The sequence below is a fragment of the Gavialis gangeticus genome, unplaced genomic scaffold (genome assembly GCF_001723915.1).
Source record: "Gavialis gangeticus isolate Ggan-Ray unplaced genomic scaffold, GavGan_comp1, whole genome shotgun sequence".
Lineage (NCBI taxonomy): Eukaryota > Metazoa > Chordata > Crocodylia > Gavialidae > Gavialis > Gavialis gangeticus.
In genome coordinates this window covers 17,348,903-17,358,848 of record NW_017729034.1, presented here as the reverse complement: position 1 = coordinate 17,358,848, position 9,946 = coordinate 17,348,903, and the positions used below count along the sequence as shown (strand labels likewise).

Here is a 9,946-nt window from a genome sequence, read left to right as displayed (position 1 = left end):
CATGACTGGAACTTAAGGGAGTATATGGGTCATAATTTAAATGGGTCCTCAGAGCTGTGGGGCACATGTAAGGGTGGAATAGGACAGCAGAAGGTAGATTAAGATTCTGGGGCATTGGTGGAGAAATACTGAGACCCGAAGACTGAAATAGTAGGACAGGGGGTAGTGCTGCTGGGCAGGAGCGAGAGCTGTGTGAGGGGCCCATGCCTGGAACAGCAAGGGACAGTGGAGATCAGGATGGGAGACAGATGCAGAGTTGCACAGAGAACACAGGACAAGAGGAGACAGACATCAGTGCTGCAGGTCAGGAATGAGGGGCTTTCCTATAGTTGGGTGTGAGGGTCCAGAACTGGAATAAGTTGGGACTGTGGTGCCTCAGCAGAAATGTGTGGGGGAATGACTTTCTATAGTTAAACTGAAGGGGGACTGGAAGAGTTGTTTGTATGGACCCACAACTGAAATAAAAGGGAGATGGGAGGGAGGTGGGAGGATACAAGTTTCAACTGAGGGAAGCAGATTAGCAGAGATTTGCAAGGCGAGTCCAAGCCTGGGATAAGAGACAGAGCCTTAAGTTAAAACAGAGGTGCACCTCCAGAGAATTCTGGGGATTGCAGGCTTGACATCTGGGAGGAGAAGGTTTGAAGTTCTGACTTCTAGGTGCTTTTGAAGGAGCTTTCTAGGTCTTTGTGCAAAAGAGTCTATAGCTGGTAGAATAAAGTGGGGGCTGTAGGTCAGGACTGAGGCATATGGAGAGCCAAAGACAGCAGGCCTTGGGGAAGAAGCAGCTCAGGACTGAGGTATGTCAGCAGAACTGGTAAGGGTGGCAAGAAGACAGTGCTGGAACTAAAGGAGGCTGCAGGTCAGGACTGCAGCGAATCAGGACATCCAACTCTCCAAAACAGGGATTCTCAACCAGAATGCTGTGGCATCCTAGGGTGCCTTAAGATCCTTTTAAGGGTACCAGTGGATGCCACACAATGTTAGCACTGTAAGGTTTGCAAACATGATGCACAAAATAAACCTAGGGATTTCAAATAGGAATCTGGTGTTAAAAATATTCTGACCTGTTGTGGTCTTTCTGAGTTCTTTGCAATGAAAGAATTGCTCTAGTATTTTTCTTTAGTTAAAAAACAAGTGGAAACTAAGAACAGGTATTTTCTGAGTGGTGCCTCAAGTCTAAAAAGGTTAAGAACCACTGCTCCAGAAGTCACAGAGATAGCCCCATATAGTTTAAATCGGAATTATTTATTTCTGTGTGTGAACAGCTTGGAGAATTGGGGAGATAGAAGTATTTTAAGTAGCAATTCTCTCTCTTCTGCAGTGAATCTGAGAGCTGAATCTCCAAGGGAGCCTGGCAAAAGAAACAGCCCTTTCCACTTGTTTGCTAGATATACCTTGCACTGAGAAGAGGGCTTAAAGAAGCAGAGTGAACCATCAGAGCAACTGCAAGAGCACTGTCTCGTGAGTGCTTGGTGGGCTACAAAAAGAAAAGATTCTCATCTCTTCACTGAGCTGTTCAGTGCTGACTGCCCCCTTTCAGCTGTGGCAGACCAGGGGGCAGGACAAGAACATTAACTCTCTAAGCCTGTTCTGTTTGATGAGTGGGGACCGTGCACTGCATGGTTCCCAGGCACAACCTTTACCCTAGGACACTCATCCTACTCCCACCATATTCTCTCTCACCTGTCAGCCCTTAAACCCCTGTAACACCAGGGCTGCAGGAGCCACCCATCTGCCACATATCTGCATCCCATAAAAAATACCTGGATAGATTTGAGTCCCAGAGATACCTGCTTGCTTAGTATGTGGCCCGTGCTCACCCCAGAACAAAGTGGAACCAAGGGCACGTCTCACTGAGAGAGGAGCAAGTGGGTGGAGCATGGGGAAGGAACATCCATTCTTGAGGGAGGAACAGGGGAAGGGAATGAAATAGGAGAATAAGGAAACAAGGGATAGTACCAAGTGACAGTAAGACAGGGAGGGGGGAAAACAAAGGAAAAAAAGGAAAAGGGGAAGGCATATTCAACGAGTGAAAAAACAGGTAACAAAGGAGCAAAAGAGGGAAGAAGAGATTTTGAAGTGACAGAAAAGGAGGGGTAGAAAGAAAAAGAGTTCTGCCCTTTCTGCCCTGGCCCTCCCCCCACCCATGGCAATGTCTCTCAGAGGTCCCTTCTGTGCCTACTCCTTGCTTCCCTCTAGAAGCAGATGAGGTGAGAAGTGGTGACTCCTTGGTGGACTCCCTGTGTGTGATCCTCCTGCCTTGTCCTCAGCTTACAAAGTGGGAGACATGATGCAGCGTGGTGGGGGCAGCAGCATGGGGGACCCATCTGAGTCCACCTTGCACAACAACTCGCTGTGGTGGCTGGCATGTGGGATGCTAGCCCTGTTGGCCAACTCCTGGATCATTCTGAGCATCACAGCTAAGCAGCAGAAGCACAAGCCCTTGGAACTGCTGCTCTGCTTCCTTGCTGGAACTCACATCCTCATGGCGGCTGTGCCCCTCACCACCTACGCTGTGGTGCAGCTGCGGCGTGAGTCCTCTGACTATGACTGGAATGAGAGCATCTGCAAGGTTTTTGTCTCCACATACTACACCCTGGCTCTGGCCACCTGCTTCACTGTTGCCTCCTTGTCCTACCATCGCATGTGGATGGTGAGGTGGCCAGTCAACTACCGACTAAGCAATGCCAAGAAGCAGGCTCTGCACGCAGTGATGGGCATCTGGATGGTGTCGTTCATCCTTTCCACCTTGCCCTCCATTGGCTGGCACAACAACGGTGAACGTTATTATGCCAGGGGCTGCCAGTTCATTGTCAGCAAGATCGGGCTGGGCTTTGGTGTCTGCTTCAGCCTCCTGCTCCTGGGAGGAATCGTCATGGGTTTGGTGTGTGTGGGCATCACCTTTTACCAGACCCTGTGGGCACATCGAAGGCATCAGCGGTGCCATCACCAACGGGCAGAGGAAGCCACCACTTCCTGCTCGTCCTCAGGACACAATACATTCAATGTGCCAGCCATTGTGGTTGAGGACGTGAGGGGCAAGAGGAGGTCCTCCCTGGATGGCTCTGAATCAGCCAAGACCTCCATGCAGATGACCAACCTCATTAGTGCAATTGTCTTTCTCTATGACACACTCACCGGGGTACCCATCTTGGTAAGGAGTGGCCTGTCCCTTTGCCACCTCTACTTCCCAATCCCTTTATCAAGAAGCAGTGTGGGAGGGGCAAGACAGGATGGAGAATGCAGTCAACAGGTCCCCAGATACTCAGCCAGCCTTCCCATCCTGCCAACAGCACTCTTTGGAGAGCTGTAGCACTTGTCTGTACTGCAGTACCAGCATATCCTGGGAAGATTGGACTGAGCATGCCCTGTCCACCCAAGTCCACTGACAGTCCACAGCTGGAAATTCACCCGCAAGGCTGCTCAAGGCTCCTCCTAGGTCTTTAGCAGACCTGAATACAGGTCCTTGGAAGCCAGAGAAGCCTCACTGGAGAACCTCTGGGTTTGCAGTGCATTGCTGGACTTTGGTGGGCAAGACATGATTAGGATGTGCTAAGCCCCATCCTCCCTGGGTCTGACTTTTTGATAGGGTACAGACAAGCCTTTAGGCAGATACTCAAGAAGGATCCTCCTGGTATGTCACAAGAAGCTGGAGAGGGAATGGGGAAACCTCTTGGTTTCCTGTAGCTCCACATGCAGTTTATTATATACCATATTTACTCAAATCCAAGATGCAGTTTTCTTCCCTGTTCAACACAGGGGAAAAGAAACCTCATCTGAGACTTGAGTATGGTCTGGGGTAGGTAGTTTCTATGGCCTCAGCTTCAACTCTGGCCCTAAACCAGAGGAGACCATGTGGTGGGGTTAGAGAACGCAGAGAGATTGTGCAGTACAGGGGAGGTAGAAGCGTGGGGAAACTGTGGGATAGAAGAGAGATGATGTAGTAGAGAGGGAGGGGGGAGTGTGAGGAGTCTGTGCAATGAGGGAAGTGAATGTAGGGGAAATAATGTGGTGTGCCCCAGGAGAAGTGTAGGGGAGACCATGCCGTAGTAGGGGAACTGCTGTGGTTTGGGCTCTGGTTCCAGTTCTGGCTCCAGCTCTCCTGCCTGGCTGGGGCTGGTGCTGGGGCTGAAGCCATCATGTACTTTGTGTTCCAGACTGATGCCAGAGCTAGAGCCACCACATCTGGAGTAAGCAGTGGCAGGAAGAAGGGGGAACAGGGTGAGGCTGAGGCAGGGCAGGGATGGAGCACAGACACCAGGGGGATACAAATAGCAAGGGGGACAGGTAGGGCAGAGGAACTGGGCGGTGGCGGGGGGGGGCTGGCTGGCTGCCCCCATGCTGCTAGTTGCTGTGCTGCAGTGGTGGAAAGGGCAAATTTATGACAGCCCTCCAATAATTAGATTCTATACGGGAAAAATTGTAATAAATTTATAATTTTCCATGTATAGCATCTAATTATTGGGAGCATTTTTAAATTCAAACTCATCTTGTTTCAGATAAATAAGGTAATTTAACCTAGCCTCCTTCCCTCTCCCCACCCAACCAAAAGATTTCTGTATTTCACAAGAAGTTTCTTACCTTGCAGCAGGGATATTTTTGCCTTGTTCTCAAAATAGCCAAACTGTTTTTTCTCAGACTTAAAAAAAGAATCTGGAAAATTCTGGAATCTGGAAAACCCATGGCTAAAACAACTGGGTTAGAAGAATGGGATTGGGCTAGAAATTATCCTAGTGCCTAGCAGATGACTTTCACAGGTTAAAACAATGACATGTGTCTGTTGTTTTTTTCTGTGTAACAAGACACACAAGGTCAAAAAGTTGTTGGCTTTTTAAATATTTTACTGCTATTTGTATTTTAGTTCTTGTCTATCCAGGTCTTTGGACAATGGAAGAAGTGGTAAAGTCCATAACACTGAAAAGAAGCAATTAAGAAAAGACAGCTTTAGTTGCACGTTACCCTGTTTCAAATTCTGTGTTATTGGTTGCACCTATTTAATTCCAGTGCATAATGAGTAGTGAGAGAAAGGACGTCTGTAACAGATTTTCCATTATGGAGTGAGAGTTCAGAGCAAGTACTTTCTGAGCTGCAAAACCATTCAAGTCAGTCCAAGGCAGCCCAGTCTCAACATCCCTGATATTTGGAAGATAAAATATAACCAGACTTTTAAAGAAAAAAATAAGGGCACAAGACCAAATATTTTGAAAATTCGTTGCCAGTTGGTCATCTTTTGACTGGAGAACTAATTCTCACTCTCTCTCTCCTTCCCTTTTCACCCATCCTTTGTGTTTGTTTCCCTCTTTTGTGTTCACTGTCTCTTTCCCACCCCAAGGTGGTGAGTTTTTTCAGCCTGCGCTATGACACTGCCCCCACCTGGATGGTCCTTGCTGTACTCTGGTGCTCCATGGTGCAGACCCTGCTGCTGCCCTCCTTCATCTGGTCCTGTGAGCGGTATCGGGCTGACCTCCGCACTGTGTGGGAGCAGTGTGTGGCCATCATGTCTGAGGAAGATGGAGATGAAGGTGAGCACTAGGGGTGTGCGAAGCAGGCCCTATTCAATTCAGATTCAGCCCGAATCAGGGACAGTGATTTGATCTGTTGATTCGGATCATTGTCCCTGATTCAATTCAGCTGAATCTGAATCTGAAGATTCTATGCCAATTCAGAGAATCAGCAATTCGGACACAGACACAGCTTTAAATATTTTTTCTACATTCCTTGAGGTACCAGGTGCAGCTTGTGAATGCTGTAATGCTGGGGCAGATCGAGTGTCTCATGGGGAGGGGAGGGCAGGGGGGACCCTCCACGTGCTCAGCAGCGAACCTGCAAGTCGACTGGAAGTAGTTCTGGTCCACTTCTGGGTCTGCTGGGGAGCATGTGGGCCCCCCCCCATGCTCTTTCTGGCTCAGTGATCAGCTGCAGGGGGACCCTGGGTACCACCCCAAACCCAAGAGGGACCAGTCACTGAGCTAGGAGGGCGCGGGGGGTCCCCAGCGCACTCCCTGGCAGACCTAGAAGTGGACTGAAAGTGCTTCTGGTCCACTTCTGGATCTGCTGCCAAGTGTGCTGGGGAGCCCCCCACACTCCTGTGGGACACTCCATGTGCCCCAGCATCACAGCATTCATGAGCCACCTGCTACCTAGAGGTATGTAGAAAAAACACTTAAAGCTGTGTCTATGTCCAAACCTTTCCAAATCTCTCCGAATTGATTCAGAGGGTTCCGATTTGATTCAGAGAGATTAAAGGGTCCTCTGATTTGATTTGGATTCAGAGATTCAGCCACTGAATCCGGCCAAATATCCACCAAATTGAATCAGGGACTGAAGCTTTGCACAGCCCTAGTGAGTATCTCTCAAAGCCTCTGCTGCTTCCCTTATCCTGCCCTGGGGACATACAGTAGGAAGGGGAAGTCCTGCCCTGGGAATGTACAGTAGGAAGGGAAACATGACTTAAGCAAGGGAATGAGCAACACTGGGGATGAGAGCAGAGCACTTTCTGGGGGTTACGAGAAATTCAGGCTGTAGCTGCAGAATACAGGCTTCAGAAGGAAGCAGGGATTTGGGAATTCAGGCTTCAGCAATACAATTTTGTGTCAAGGCTGGAACTAGAGATGCACAGGTTAGGTTGCTTGCTCCCCAGCAGTGTGATTTAAGGGGCCATTTGCCTCCCAGTGTTTGTGGCAAGAGCTTCAAGGGTAGAGCCGGCCCTGAGAAGGGCAAACAGGTCCTTGCTGTACTATGGTGTGCTAGCCCTGCCCCCTCAGCCAGATGAGAAGGGGATCATTAGGAAGGAGGGGTTGTCCTGCAGAGGAAGGGAGGAGAAAACCCAGAAGACAAGGAGGGGGAACTGTGGGACACTTTGAGAACTGAGGCAATGCAAGAGGGAACTAACCACGCTGAGTGGACATCTGGAGAAAGGAGAGTCTCCTCTGGTGGCTGACAGCACAGTGCACTGCTTCTTTCCTTCACTCCAGATGGTGCCTGTGAGGATTATGGCGATGGCAGGATCTGCAAGGTGCGATTTGATGCCAATGGAGCTGCAGCTGTGAAACGGGACCCCAGAGAGGTCAAGCTACTGCCCATGCACCACATGCTGCTCCCCCAAGACAAGGTGCATTACCTGCAGGTGAGCTGTAGGAACTGCAATGGATCCACCACCCTCCAGCCCTTTCTGCCTCATACCTAACAGCGAAAAATTCCCTTGTCTGGAACTCCATTGTAGAGTTAAAGGGGTCACCCTGTTCTGGTCTCCCAGCGTTACTCATTTAGTCTTCCCCACAGCCCTCTGTCTCTCTCTCTTTGCTTACTGTCTGTTGGTTTTGGCAAGCCTCCCACCATTTCCCTTCTCACCTGCCATCTCTTTGTTCCTCATTCAGGTCCCCATCTCCCGACGAATGTCCCATGATGAGACAAACATCTTCTCCCATCGCTCTGCTCCATCTTTTCTTCACAAATGGTCCTCGTCTGATGACATCCGAATATCCACCCCCCGCAAACCTGGCAGTCCTGGATTCCTCCCTCCTGAACTGCGTGATTACCACCACCGTCGGCGACCCCCTGAAGATGAACTGACCACACTCCGGCAGTTCCTGGAGGGGGGGCTGGGCCCCCGAGGGGCTGGCTCCAGTGCCTGCTTCTTCCGGGATGAGATTACTACCTTCATTGACGAGACACCACAGCCCTCCCCTGCCTGTAGTCCACGGCACTCACGCCTCCAGCTAATGCCACGCCATGACAGTCACCACTGTCTGGGAGGTGGCATGGAGGAGGAGGGCTCTGACTGGGCACAGCACTGTTTGCTGATTGGCAGTGAAGCCTGGCATCTGCAGGACGGAGAGCAGGCATTACATGAAAGGACCCTTGGGGCCTGTGAGGCACAAGCCTTCCAGGACCCCAAACTATAAAAGACAGTGTCAGAGACATTCAGTGCCATCAGGATTTTTAAATAAATAACTTTAAAAGTTCCCCTAGTCCCAGATCCTAACAGATAATTTATGTTTGCATCTCTGTTTCCAGCTGACAGAAAGGAAATGGCACCCTCGGTTTATGCTGAGCTGGTAGGGGCAAAGGCCTATGGGAGGGAGCCATGGACATTAGCAGTCGGTGCCTGTTCTCAGGTTATAAACAGGACCACAGCTTTGTCGCCCCCCTTGTTAGCTCCACCCCCTCATTAGCCTCACCCTTCCATTAGCTCTGCCCCATCACAGGAAATACTCCTGGGGCTACAGCAGGCAGAGGATGGTATTAAAATTCTATATTTGGAGTGTCAGTTGTGTGTCTGTTTTTAAAATAATGCATTAATAATAGTTCTGTTTCCATGGAAACAAAGTGATTGATCAGATGTTTAATGAAGCTTCCCAGGCTGCGGAGAGGGACAGGAAGAAACACACAACACCCACCTGGACAGGGCAGCTGGCTCAAGTGGTGGGCAGCAGATACTTAACAGCAACAGTGCAGGGCAAGAAGTGAGGGAGCGTCCTGTACCAGGGAGGATTTTCACAAAGCAAAAGCCAAAGTTCTGCTGCGAGTCTCAGGAGTAACTCTGTGTCCAGCTGGAATTCCCACTGCTACTACTGCTCTTTCCAGCAGTGGTGCTAACAGTAGGAGGGCAGGCTTCTGCTTCCTAACCCAGCATAGAACCAAAGCTCTCTTTGTGCCAGACCCACTCTACAAACCAGTGAAAGTCACATCGCTGACGCCCTTACACCAGAGGCCTCTCAGGCCTTGGCCTATCCATGTGAACTGCTGACTTTCACCCACAGGCTGCAGAATCCCCACCACAGACATGCACCCTGTGCAGCATTCCCTCGGCTTTACTCCCAGATGTAGGGATTGAACCACAGTCTTCCAATAAACAGGAGACAGTGCCTTTCATTCAGAGGGCACTAGTCCCAAGCCTTCCACAGGCTACGGGGACTGACTGGCCCCAAAGGACTGTGAAATAAGATATACAGCCCTCTACATCCGAAAAGGACATGAACCTAAACAGCATTGGGATGAAATAAAATGAGGTATCTGGGTTCATTGAGACGAGGGGCATCTCTTCCTATGCTAAATCAGTCTAGTTTATGGATGCTAAACAAGGCCAGGCTATGGTCAGTCTTGGGGTGCAGTCAGGGGAGCCAATTCAAGAAGGGCAGGAGGAAGTGATGGGGACCTGTTGTCCCATACAGTATTGCAGCTGGGTTGCCCCAGGCACTCGTAAAGCCAGTTACAGTGGCCAGAGAGGAAAAGGACAGAAAAACGCACAGGGATGGGGAGAGATGGAGGGCATCTGGCACACGAACCATGTGGCTGGAGCTTTACTGCCTTGCAAGGTACTTCCCTGCGACTGCTCACATGCAGGCTCTTTACCCAGTGGTAAACCAGAGCTCACCAGAGAGCCCCAGGCCTGCAGCACAGCATCCCCCCACCCCCCACCTTAACTGGCCATGTGCCCAAGCCCCGAGACAGGAGGGCTTTTTCCCTGGAACACATGGAGATGGCACAGCTCCCTTGGGGTGGTGGGAAGCTGTGCCAGCCCCAGTGCAACACAGATCAGGAGCCAGGACAGCCTGAAAAAAGATTTCCAGATAAGTCACAGAGCTGGAGTCAAACAACTCCTTTTGCCACGTGGCTTGGAGAGGGCTGGGAGATGGCTGCGCTGCACAGCCCGGTTTGTTAGGCTGGGGGGAAGCGTTGGGCTAGGGCCAAGCAAGGAAAACTAGAAGCCTTCCTTAAGGGGGCCACTGTCACAACGGACTCCTTGGGGACAAGTGAGAGGAGAAGAGGAGGAGGGCGAGGGTCACAGGAGTGCCCCGAGGGGGTAGGGAGCCGCAGGAGGCAGCGCAGGCTGCCCGGGCAAGGCGGGCCGGGAGGCAGCTACCAGAGCGGCCGCGGAGGCGCTGGACGGGGAGGCTCGGGGCACATCCCCGCCCCGCCCCGCTCAGCCATGGCCTCCGCGCTG

General features: G+C 50.9%; 1 protein-coding gene across 1 annotated transcript; it reads left to right on the top strand.

Moving 5' to 3' along the window:
- Positions 1 to 1,325: 1,325 nt before the first annotated feature.
- GPR162 (G protein-coupled receptor 162) lies at positions 1,326 to 8,269 on the top strand. Its single transcript, XM_019527291.1, has 4 exons — positions 1,326 to 3,154; positions 5,333 to 5,522; positions 6,975 to 7,126; positions 7,377 to 8,269. Exons 1-4 carry the CDS (start codon positions 2,288 to 2,290, stop codon positions 7,902 to 7,904), a joined length of 1,737 nt encoding a protein of 578 aa, XP_019382836.1. The 5' UTR covers positions 1,326 to 2,287; the 3' UTR covers positions 7,905 to 8,269.
- Positions 8,270 to 9,946: the final 1,677 nt, after the last annotated feature.

What these genes read in the sequence shown, in the direction of transcription:
- GPR162 (XM_019527291.1), top strand. Translation starts at nt 2,288, where the DNA reads ATGATGCAGCGTGGTGGGGGCAGCAGCATGGGGGACCCATCTGAGTCC. An exon ending in TGAGGAAGATGGAGATGAAG is followed by an intron (nt 5,523 to 6,974) that starts GTGAGCACTAGG and finishes CCTTCACTCCAG; the next exon opens with ATGGTGCCTGTGAGGATTAT. An exon ending in ACAAGGTGCATTACCTGCAG is followed by an intron (nt 7,127 to 7,376) that starts GTGAGCTGTAGG and finishes TTCCTCATTCAG; the next exon opens with GTCCCCATCTCCCGACGAAT.